The 12,571-nt window shown below is 35.5% G+C and overlaps 1 protein-coding gene across 1 annotated transcript in view; it reads left to right on the top strand.

Annotated features, from left to right (window-relative positions):
• LOC105482052 (ADAM metallopeptidase domain 28) overlaps positions 1 to 12,571 on the top strand; it is a 596,506-nt gene that overhangs the window by 564,294 nt on the left and 19,641 nt on the right. The window contains exons 17-21 of the mRNA XM_071068485.1: positions 1,023 to 1,107; positions 4,422 to 4,552; positions 5,605 to 5,782; positions 7,113 to 7,202; positions 9,935 to 10,130. Of these exons, the coding sequence (XP_070924586.1) occupies positions 1,023 to 1,107; positions 4,422 to 4,552; positions 5,605 to 5,782; positions 7,113 to 7,202; positions 9,935 to 10,130 (680 nt within the window). The remainder of the gene's footprint in view (positions 1 to 1,022; positions 1,108 to 4,421; positions 4,553 to 5,604; positions 5,783 to 7,112; positions 7,203 to 9,934; positions 10,131 to 12,571) is intronic.

The following is a 12,571-nucleotide window of genomic DNA, read 5'->3' as shown; positions in this document are numbered from 1 at the left end:
GTATGTATAATGTAAAATATATTTTCAAAATAAATATCTGAAATCAGACTAAATGGATAAAATCTGCAGGGAATGAAAAATTGAGAAGTTTTCTCATTTATTTTACACAGCAGAATCGATACTTTCTATTTTTAATATTGTTTTATGGAAAATACAGGTTCAATTTCCCATGTAAATGCATCTACTAAGGAAATTAAAAACCTGATGCAAATTTGGCAAATTTCCAGAGACAATTAAGGGCCAGGATCTTGTACAGATAGGAAAAAAAACTAAAAGGAACGAGTATGAAATTATTGAAGATTTATAGAAAAATTAAAAGGAACCAATAAAGCAAATTAAAATTACTAAAGGGTGCTGACGAGTTGATGGGTGCAGCACATCAACATGGCACAAGTATACATATGTAACAAACCTGCATGTTATGCACATGTACCCTAGAACTTAAAGTATAATAATAAAATATTAAAAAAAGAAAAAACATATTATCTATGTAAGTGCAAATGATTCAAACCCCTCTCTAGTATAAAAATTATTTGAATAATATAAATGATCACTAATACAAATGCTTTCAAAATGGGCCCAATCCCTAAACCTACTGTACTAAAACAGTGCTAATGTAAAACAAAAGTACGTGATATAAAAATATGAGTAAAATATAAATGAAAACAAAGCCTGTGTGCTAATGCTAATATCAAAACAAGATGTATATGGAGAAATACTTATTAGGACCAAAAATAGCCTTTCTTTTTTCTTCACAAGGGATACATATCACAATGAAAAGTGTTATAATCAGAAATGATAGAAAATATTCAACATAATTCTATCTAGGTGTTTGGATTTTAAGTGACACAAAAGCCATTCTACAGAAAAATGCCTTATGCAAATTCAAAAACTGAAGAAAAACATTGAGTGATGGTTCACAGTGAGTTTTTCTGGTAACCATTTACGGTTTTGGATGAATTGTCTATAAAAATAGAGCTTAGCATTATAATTTTTTATATCAATTTCTTCCTTTCTTGCAGAGCAACAGAATTTGCTGGAATGACTGTGGGTCTTGCATTTATGTCTACAATGTGTTCTCCTTATCATTCAGTTGGTGTTGTTCAGGTCTGTATGACGATAAACTGTTGGTACTATGATTTACTTTTACCAAATGCTTTAAAAAAATCTATAGAGAAGATCATGATAGTTTTTCTCCTTTAGTCTGTTAACATGGTAAATAATATTGATTGAATTTCAAATGTTGAACTAACTTTGCGTTCCAGGGTAAACTCAACATAGTGATGATGCATTATCTTTTTAATATATTGTTTAGCATGAAGTTTTTGGCTAAAAACTCTCAATAAACTAGGTATTGAAGGAACATATCTCAGAATAATAGCTATTTATGATAAACTGACAGCCAATATCATACTGAATGGGCAAAAGGTAGAAGCATTCCTTTTGAAAACCAGCACAAGACAAGGATGCCCTTTCTCACCACACCTATTCAACATAGTATTGGAAGTTCTGGCCAGGGCAATCAGGCAAGAGAAAGAAATAAAGGGTATTCAAATAAAAAGACAGGAAGTCAAATTGGATCTGTTTGCAGATGACATGATTGTATAATTAGAAAACCCCATCGTATCAACCAAAAATATCCTTAAGCTGATAAGCAACTCCAGCAGTGTCAGGATACAAAATCAATGTGCAAAAATCACAAGCATTCCTATACACCAGTAACAGACAGAGAGCCAAATCACAAGTGAACTCCTATTCACAATTACTAAAAACAGAATAAAATACCGAGGAATATAACTTACAAGGGATATGAAGGACCTCTTCAAGGAGAACTACAAACCACTGTTCAAAGAAATAAGAAAGGACACTAATGAATGGAAAAATATTCCATGCTCATGGATAGGAAGAATCAATATCATGAAAATGGCCATACTGCCCAAAGTAATTTATAGATTCAGTGCTATACCCATCATACCATTGACTTTCTTCACAGAATCGGAAAAACCTACTTTAAATTTCATATGAAACCAAAAAAGAACCTGCATAGCCAAGACAATCCTAAGGATAAAGTACAAAGCTGGAGGCATAACACTATCTGACTTCAAACTATACTACAAGGCTACACAGTAACCAAAACAGCAATGGTACTGGTACCAAAACAGATATACAGACCAATGGAACAGAATAGAAGCCTCGGAATAACACCACACATCTAGAACCATCTGATCTTTGACAAAACAGACAAAAACAAGCAGTGGAGAAAGGATTCTCTATTTAATAAATGGTGCTGGGAAAAGGGTACAGATTTTTTAAGAGTATGCCTCTCTTTCTTCCCATCTATTGTGCTATTGTTATCATATGTTTAACTTTATATCACATAAATACACAATACATTATTAATTTTGTTTTAGATATCCATCTTTGATTGCAATTTAAAATTAAAATATTTTTCATTTGTACAACAAACCCCCATGACACAGTTTACCTAAGTAATGATCCTGCACTTGTACCTGTGAACTTATAATAGAAGTTTAAAAAAAGTTTTATATTTACCATCACTTTATTGCATTTCCAGGACTCTTTACTTCTCTATAAAAGTCCAAATTTCTATCTAGTATATATTTTTTCCTTTCAAGGGAATTTTTTAAAAACATTCCTTATAATACAGTAAATTCTTTCAGTTTTGTTTGTCTAAGAAAGGCTTTATCTTACTTTCGTTTTGAATATATTTTCACAGACTTTTTGGATGTCCTGTAACCCCAACTTACCGGTGGATTCAAGGGAAGTTATAGTTATCTATCTGCCTTATCCTTGTTAGTGTAAGAATAATGTTCTTTCCAGCTTTCTACATCCTAGATAGAAATGGAATTAACATACTTTTTAGTTACTATCTTTTGAGTCTCGGTTTGTGATAGGCTTCATGGATATACCGAGGAAGTAAAATACATATTTTCAAATTTGAAATAGCTTGCCATAAAATTGGAAGAGAAACTGGCCTACCTAAAGCAATAGTTCTAACATATAGTAGGTAGCTTAATACTACTTAATGGAAGTGAAAACCATGCTAGGAATTCATAAGAGATGATTGTTGATGAATATTAACATAGTCAGGAAAGGTTGCATTAAGATGGACCTCAGCCTGTAATCCCAGCACTTTTGGAGGCCGAGGCAGGTGGATTACCTGAGGTCAGGAGTTCAAGACCAGCCTGGCCAACATGGTTAAACCCTGTCTCTACTGAAAATACAAAAAAATTAGCTGGACATGGTGGCTGGTGCCTGTAATTTCAGCTACTCAAAAGGCTGAGGCAGGAGAATCACTTGAATCCAGGAGGCGGAGGTTGCAGTGAGCAGAGATTGCACCATTGCATTCCAGTCTAGGCAACAAGAGTGAGACAGAGTCTCAGGAAAAAAAAAAAAAAAAATGGACCTCAAAGGGTAGGTAGGATTTAGAGTGGGGCAAGACAGAATGGAGATCATTCGAGGGCAAAAATCATTTAAGTTAGGAAAACCATTATTTAAAGAAATAAACCATAATTTGAAAGGAGCTTCAGATAGGCCTCTAAACACATTTTTTCTTGGGCTTTTTGGCTTGCGTTTTTCCCCATTTGGAGAGCTCTATATTTCTATATAGGAGGGTTTACCATGTTCATCTCAAAAGAATGAAAGAATATACAGTGTGTAGGTATCAACTTCCCAATTTACACCGCTGTTGCTTGTTTGCCACTCTTGTACTGTTCCTCATCAAACTCTACATTTAGTTCTTTGAGATGAAGTAGATAACAGAATCAGACTTCTGTAGGTGGATGTTACTGGCAGATTCTTGTCTCCTCAATAGGACATTTTACCCTGCAATGGTTCTCCTGCATTGTTTTATTGCTCCTGGACAATTTATAGCTGCAAGCTCTAATTTATCTGCAAGCTTGGAGTTGAGTCCAAGCACCTCAAACCAGAAACAATCTGGTGATCAAGTTGGCTATAGGCTGATTTCATGCAATGGGCAAGTTTTTAAATGACTGATGTCTACTCTTGGCAATTACGGAATTGAGAAAGATACAAATAGAGCTAAAGTGCTAGGCTGACAAACAATTTTAGATCCCTAATGGCCAAATGCATCAAAGACTTCTAAAAGGCAAGCCAAAGAGGTAAGGGAGATATATCACTTTAAAAAAGTTCTTATTTCTTATTGTTGATGAAAATTTGCCATCTTTCTTGGAAGGAAAACTGGAACAACTTCCTTCGTTATAGGAACCTACTCAAAGAGCAAAGGGCAGACTGTATATGCTGTGATGGGCATTCAGTTCCGTTTAGTACTCTGTGTGTGTGTGTGTGAGAGAGAGAGAAAGAGAGAGAGAGAGAGATGGCGAGTGAAGTATAATTTCAGTCGAAAATCAGAGAATCTTTTTCTTCTTTCATACCCTTAGGACCATAGTGACAATCTTCTTAGAGTTGCAGGGACAATGGCACATGAAATGGGCCACAACTTTGGAATGTTTCATGACAACTATTCTTGCAAGTGTCCTTCTACAATATGTGTGATGGACAAAGCACTGAGGTGAGGCTCATCTGGGCTCTGGGGACATGCTATGTAGCCCTGGTTTTGATCCACCATGGGCTGTACTACTTTAGGTCATCTTCAACAATGTGTTCAAGTTTTTGAGTCATTAAATAAATGTGCATTTGTGCCAAGCCACCTCATCTATATGTAATGTTTTTTAATAACTCAGACATAATTTAAACATATTGTCTCTTTGCTGTTGGGGCAATTCATCATTTTATCCTCATCTATACAAGACCTGGCTTCAGAAAAATCATTAGCATTTATCAGATTTTCCATGAATTCAGAATAGATGGTGGTCAGAAAAGAGTTCTAGAATAAAACTCTAATTAAAGAAGAAACTGCTCATAGGACAATGAGGACAGTCTATGAAAAGACATCACACATTCCTACCCTGAATTAGGCAAAATTTTTAGGCAATCTTATCTTTTAAAATCTCACCATCTTTTTTATATATTCATGTCCTCTTTTCTATACATACAACTCACTCTATAAACTCTATTTCCTCTTTTCTATTTTCATTTCCTCCCTCAGCCCACTCAAGCTAGGGTCATTCTCCAAAGCCCCTGCACGAAACAGCATATGGCTGCATGCCAGTTACAGAGCTTATGTTACCTCTCCCCTCTATTACAGCAGTTGTAAACCTCATCTTTATCTGTATAATGAAGAGATCCTATCAGTAGGAATTCCTCTAAAGGAAAGTGAATTCTGAGACATGTAAATACATATTTTGGTACCTTTAGGTCTTTACAACACCCAAATGATCTAAGATTATCTGGAGAAGTCAGAGACGTATTTGTTTTATTAAAAGTGGCCTGGATGCTATACTTTGAAATGTGACTATATTTTCTCATGAAATTGGAGGTGTTTGTGTCCACCCAGGTAGGTTAATTCAGGCATGCAAATGAGCTTACAATCTGGCAGTTGGTCAGTGGATTGGATTTTATCTTTTGGGGCAGGCTGTGGGTGTAATTGTGCCTAATGTCAGATACTGCTTCCCACATTTTAAGCATGACTATATTCCAGTTTTTCTTTCCTTATCTTCACAGCTTCTATATACCCACAGACTTCAGTTCCTGCAGCCGTGTCAGCTATGACAAGTTTTTTGAAGATAAATTATCGAATTGCCTCTTTAATGCTCCATTGCCTACAGATATCATATCCACTCCAATTTGTGGGAACCAGATGGTGGAAATGGGAGAGGACTGTGACTGTGGGACATCTGAGGTATGACCAATCACTTTCTAAAAGGATATAGTTGTTTTTCAATTGCTAAGAAGATAAACTATAAAATAATGCGTGGCCCACTATAACATTGTAGGTTTTTTGGGTAGTTTTGGGTATGTCCATTTGTAGGTATTTTCCAGGAAAATCTTTCTGACAACGAACCCTGAACTGCTGAACAGACCTTACTATTTTCTCTCCCAGGGTTCTATATTCATTCCTTTTTATAAGGACTATTTACTAACATGGGCTTTGTATCCTCCTCCCTCCCTTTCTAGGTGAAATACTTGAAGTTCCCTATGTGACTATGACTTACCCTGTATTACTTTAGACAGAGCACTATGAGTGCTCAGAGTACAAAGAGCTTGCTGGTTCAAGGTCACTGGGCTGGCAAATGGAGGAGCCAAGAACTGATATCAAATGTATCTGTTTTCAGCTCTGAAACACAAGACCACCTAGCACAGGGATCTGGTGCATCCCTTACTGCTTTGGCACTCAGGAGTTATTACCATAAGAAGTTCTGTGCTGACCCTCTTCAAAGGGCAGCTGGGATTTTGAATGGGACCTCTGCTTCCATGTTATTAGTGCTTAATATAAGTAATGCATCAAGCCTTCAGAGTATTGGCTTTCAGTAACTTTGAAATATGATTATATATTTAATTATGTATTTATTCAATCTACGAGATAAAGTAGTCTGTCCTGATTGATGACTGTATTTGAACTAAGGGCCAGAGTTTTAACCCTAAAATGTTGTAACTCTAAAACTCTCAATCTTCTATGGGAATCTAGACAGCTGCAGGGAACAGTTTTGAGGTAGGAGTTTCTCCAATACTTTTTGCAGGTAGGATTCTGACACAAAGCAGAGAGACTAAGACAAAGTATTTGCATCAAGCACAGTTGAATTAAATATTAAAGTTTGATAAAGAGCTATATCTTTAGCTTTTCAGTAGATATCCTAGCAATTGGATCTACTGTTAGATATGTACATAACTGATGAGTTGAAGGAATTATATTCTACAATTAGACAAATCTTATTGTAAGAACTGTGTTTTTTCTTCATGTTTTACCAAAAAGAATAGATCTTTCCTTAGTATTATTGGAGACTGAGGAAACTAGTTAATAGAAAAGTGACATAAGTGGAATTCAGATAAACCATAAGCCATCAGTTGCTCCAAAATTTCAGGGTTTCTAATTTTTTAATCTTTATTTTTGAAAGTCATATTTAGACTCCACGAAAGTAACATATGCCTGATGACTGTATTGTGTTACAAATTGTGCTGAACTGGGACCAAAAAGTAATGTTGCATTTACATTTGTTTCTCGTATTTCTTAGGAGTGTACCAATATTTGCTGTGATGCTAAGACATGTAAAATCAAAGCAGGTTTTCAATGTACATCAGGAGAATGTTGTGAAAAATGCCAAGTAAGATTATTTTATTCTATTTTAATAATTATTACATTTTTTGTACATTAACATCTCAGTGATTATGTTAACCAAAACAAGCAATGCAATATTTTTCTTTAAATAAAATGATATATTTACTATATACGAAGCACTTACTCAGTGTTCTACATACATGGCCTATTGCATCTTCCAATGATCCTTCATAGTAGATATTATTTCATTTTGTTTTTGAGAATAAAATGCAGAGTAGAAAATGACCAAAATAATATGGCCACTATTTGTTACAGCCTGGATAAACCTGAGAACATTATGCTAAGTGAAATAAGCCAGCATAAAAAGACAAAGACTGCATACTGATCTCACTTATATGTGGAGTCCAAAAATGTTGAATACATGCATAGTAGAATGGTGTTTACTAAGGACAAGGAGGCTCGGGAAATGGGGAGATGATGGTCAAAAGGGACAAAGTTATAGTTGTTTAGCATGAGTAAGGTTAAAGACATAATGTACAACATGACTATAGGTACAGGTACAACGTGACCATGTTGTATATTAATAATTTGCTAACAGAGTAGATTTTAAGTGTTCTCACCACACACACACACACACACACACACACACACACACACACCTATGTAAGAGACCAATACATCAATGTTTGACTGTAGTAATCATTTCTTTCTAAAATTCTTTTTAAAGTTTTGTGGGCACATAGTAGGTGTACATATGTAGTAAGCATTTCACTATGTACATATATGTTAAAACATCATGTACACCTTAAATATAGACAACAAAAAAATGTAAAAACAAACGTGGCCACTGTTGAGTGGGATAACCCCAAGTGTGACCATCTCCAAAGCCACAGCTAGTTACTCCTACCTGCTGCTGTTTCTCATGCTTCATGGCTTTCTCAGGTCAAATCTCACAAAAACTGATTGTATCTCCCGTTAACAATGTGTGTGATGGAAGAAGTTTTATTCTGAGTAGTGTGGAGGTGTCCCTATCTTCAATCTTTGAAGTCACTTCAGGGTGAAATTCTACTAAATAAGACATTTCATGTTCTCTGTGGTGCTTTTCTGAATTGTCCTTCAAGTTTAGTATTTAACTTTCTATTGTTGCATATCCTTTTACATTGTGAGGGTGTGTTTGTTTCCATAGTTAGATTGACTCCTAAGGCCAGAAGACTGATTCACTTTCACCTAGCACAGAATTTTATACATTTTAAATGATCTGTAACTGCAGCATGGATGTGTAGATGGCATACCAGGTTATAAGGAATGCTTGGTGTAATTTTGTTTTTAATGTTGGAGAGAGAGGAAAGAAGTCCAAAAGGAAGTAAATTTGAGGACTTAAGCAGTACTCAAAGAATGTTTGGTAAATGCTGTTTGTTAGATTGTGGTACATAAAAAAGTATCCAGTTTCTTACTACTTATTTAGAGCAATGATATACATATATGAAACATATGAAAATATAATGTGTGGTTCAATGGCCATGTAGATAGCATAATGATATATTAAACTTTTTTGCACAGTCTCACTTGATTTTCACGATGGCCCTGTAAAGTAGATGTTGGATGGGGACAGGGATTTTCAGAGAGATTAAATCCATTTTCCAAAGTTCAGCACTCAGACACGCACAGAGCCAAGATTCAAATTCCTATCCTCTAAATCTGAATTCAAGGCTCTTCCCAAGCACATGAAAACAGGAGCAACAATTTGTATTGAAGATGTCAGAGGAGACTTGTTGGGAAAGGGGCTTTCAACTGGACTTAAAGTATTTTGGACAAAAGAGATTTAGACATAAAACAACAACAACAAAAAAAGAATTTCCAAATGAGGACACAGAAACAGCAAAGACATAAGAGGAGATACAAGCATGGTTTGTCTGGTATCTAGTAAGGAATGGTCTGGCTGGAGCCATGGGTTGAATTTGGAGGATCTCACATGCTTGCATTGAAATTTGGATTTGATCCCATCACTGGCATTAAGATATTCAAAGTTATTTGATGCAGTAAAAAACCTGCTCCTGTTAGAAAGGAAAAAACAAACAAACAAACAAACAAACATACATGCTTTCTCAGTTTTGCAGGAATGGCAGAATGTTTCACTAACATTTCTCTGAGCAAATAAGAGTAAGATTTGCAGTATCTGATTACAATCGAGTTAATATAGCAAGGGAATATTTGGTTATTTCTCCCTCATGATAAGTCATTCTATGAAAGAAGTGAGTTGAAAGGAACCAGCTGAACTTACAATAAAAGGAATTAAGGATTAGGAAACTCGAGGCCTGGGAAAGCCCAAGTCTGCTGATCTGGTGTTTGTAAACTTATCTCCTTGAATACCGAAGACCCACTTCACCAGTACATCTCTGAAGTTGCAGATTTAAATCTCCTTGGAGTTCCTGATAGAGATGCATTCAACCAAGGGAGAAATAACTCCCTTCCTTATATCTAAGTTGTTGCCTGTTTTTTTTTTGTCCCTGTACTTTTCTACATTATGTTTCTTTGGTGTTTTTGGTACAAATTCAGAAATATTGATTGCTTAAAATCTTAGGGCATTAACCAATATTAATAGAAGTGATATAGCAGATGATGGCTTTAATTTATAATGACGATGTAAGCTTCAGCGAAATGACACTTCAAACTACTATGCCCAAAAAGTCCAAATGGAAAAATCTTTGTGTTAATTTGAGGTATCAGGGTAAAGCAGGTAGGGAAAACAAAAAGCCTTCTATTTTTGTTTTTCTACAGTTTAAAAAGGCTGGGATGGTGTGCAGACCAGCAAAAGATGAGTGTGACCTGCCTGAAATGTGTGACGGTAAATCTGGTAATTGTCCTGATGATAGATTCCGTGCCAATGGCTTCCCTTGCCATCACGGGAAGGGCTACTGCTTGATGGGGGCATGCCCCACACTGCAGGAGCAGTGCACTGAGCTGTGGGGACCAGGTAGGAAGACAAATCTGTTTTTTTTTTGCATGTGCGAAAGAAAACAAATTTCAGATGACAGTGTTTAACCATGGCCAAAGGACCATTCTGCCCTATCCTTCTTAGAAACTTCGAACTCAAAATCATGGAAAGGTTTTAAGATTTGAGGTTGGTTTTAGGGTTGCTAGATTTAGCAAATAAAAATAAGGATGGACCAGTTAAATTTTAACTTCAAATTAACAGCCAAGCTTTTTGTCTTAGCATCAGTTTATCCCATGGAATATTTCAGGTATGCTCCTACTAAAATAAATTATTTGTGTATCTGAAATTCAAATTAAACTGGGTGTCTTTTTTTTTTTTTAAATCTGGCAAACCCTAACTAAGATCATGAACCCTTGGAAATCTGTGTGTGTGTGTGTGTGTGTGTGTGTGTGTGTGTGCATGCGCGCAGGTGTGGCAGAAGCACTGGGGGATGGGATAGAAATAAGGAAAGGTGGAAAAAGGAAAAGAAGAACTCTGGAAATGCAGAAAGGCAATACAGAATAGTGAAAGTTCTTAAATGGTCACTTTGTCCATAACACCAAAATTTTAGAGACCATATTCTCTAATTTCACCAAGAAGAAAACTTGGAAAAATAAAAGATTAGAGAGATATCTGAAAATTTAAACAGCAATTTATATAGTATTAAATAACTTTATTAGAAAGGCAATTTTAGATCATATAAGTGATCTAGCTTATATGTGAAACCTAAAAAAGTTGAACGCATAGAAGTAGAAGGTAGAAGGCTGGTTTCCAGGGGGTGACAGGGAGGAGGGGAGGAGGGGAGGAGGTGGGGAGATGTTGGTCAGAGGATACAAAATTTAAGTCGAAAACAGCAAGTTTTTAAAAACCAGTTATTTGGACTTTCTGGATATGATGTGTATTGTGTACATGTATGTAATTTCCATACCCCCTTCCTAATACAGTTTCAGATTTCTACTTAAATGACTGAAACAGTATTTATTAAAATAGAGAAAATCTACATATTCCTAAAAGCATTTGAAAGGGGTCATCGCATACCAGAAACTTTTCGTAATTCTTGAAAATACAGCTAAAACAAGATTGAGAAAATCAACAAAAATTCCTGACTTACAATGCACTGTGAAAACAAGAAACCTGGGAAATAAATAGACAAGACCCTAGAAAAACCTCCCTGTAAACTTCTGTCTTTGGCTACAGTGGGTTGAGACACAATTTGAGGAGCAAAGCTCAATGCTGTTAGTACGTCAGCAAGCTCACTGGTGTCCCGGAACCAGGCCTCAGCAATCCTGCCTCCAGTTCATGGATGTGCAAGGTTAAAAAGGTGGAAACAAAATTGACTGTTGGTTAAGAGGCTCATGTTTCCTTGGCTAACTTCAGTATATGGCAAAAACCAGGAGAAAGAAAATCTTTAGCACAGAGGTGAAGTTCTGAGCTTCGCCTTTATTATCTTGTAGTAAATATTAACTGCAAACAATATTAACTGTTACCCTCCTTTTTCGGACTTTACGATTAGTCTCCTCAGCAAATCTGTAAACTTCCTGGAACAGGGACATTGTCTACATTGTTCACAGTTGTATTCCCAGTGCCTCCCAGCACAGTACCTGGCTTTAGTAAAAAGCTCAAAATTGTCTATTGAATATATTTATCTGATCATGAAATGGAGTAGACCTCTTAAGTCATACTTTTAAATACAGCCATTACAAGAGGCCAGAGAAAACAATTTGCCTAAATAAAATTCCAAATTTTATAATTCACAGAGGATTACCCATTTATTCTAAATAAATCTGGGAAGTTTGAAAAGTCTTGCAACTTTGTAAGTAATTTAAAAATCATTCTTTTTGGCATCAAATCATTCCCACAAATCAATTGTAGTTCCAAGTACTGAAAATGTGGCTAAGGCATGAGCAGACAATTCATCATGAAGAAGAAATACAAATGTGCCATAAAATTAAAACCATTTTAACTCATTAGCAACATACAAAACCTAAATGAAAACAAGTTAATCTTCTACATTTGCTAATTGGCAAAAGTTTGCTACAGATGTTAATGTTCAGTGTCAGTGAAAACATAATCAAACAACTCCCCTCCTACACTGCTGGTAAATATACGAATTAGCATCATCTTTACCGAGAGAAAAATGCATGCACAAAATCTAAAAATAGTTGTTTTTTACTCTTTCTCCTAGCAATTGCACTCAAATATTTACGACAATTTTTCAGCCAGCATTTTTAATGATAGTAATTGAAAAACATCTCAAAATCCAAAATATACGGATTAAATAAAGTGTATTATTTCAATACAATTCTTGCTGCTGTGATGCTTTAGAAAATTTAATGCCTGGGGAAAGGACAGCTATATTGTTAATGGGCAAGAAGTTACAAAACAGCATGATGCCAAATATATGAATGATACAGTCTACAATATTAGCAGCAATAACTTTG

The sequence above is a fragment of the Macaca nemestrina genome, chromosome 8 (assembly GCF_043159975.1).
Source record: "Macaca nemestrina isolate mMacNem1 chromosome 8, mMacNem.hap1, whole genome shotgun sequence".
Classification (NCBI taxonomy): domain Eukaryota; kingdom Metazoa; phylum Chordata; class Mammalia; order Primates; family Cercopithecidae; genus Macaca; species Macaca nemestrina.
Note: the sequence above shows the minus strand (reverse complement) of the source record. Positions and strands in the feature narration are given on the sequence as shown.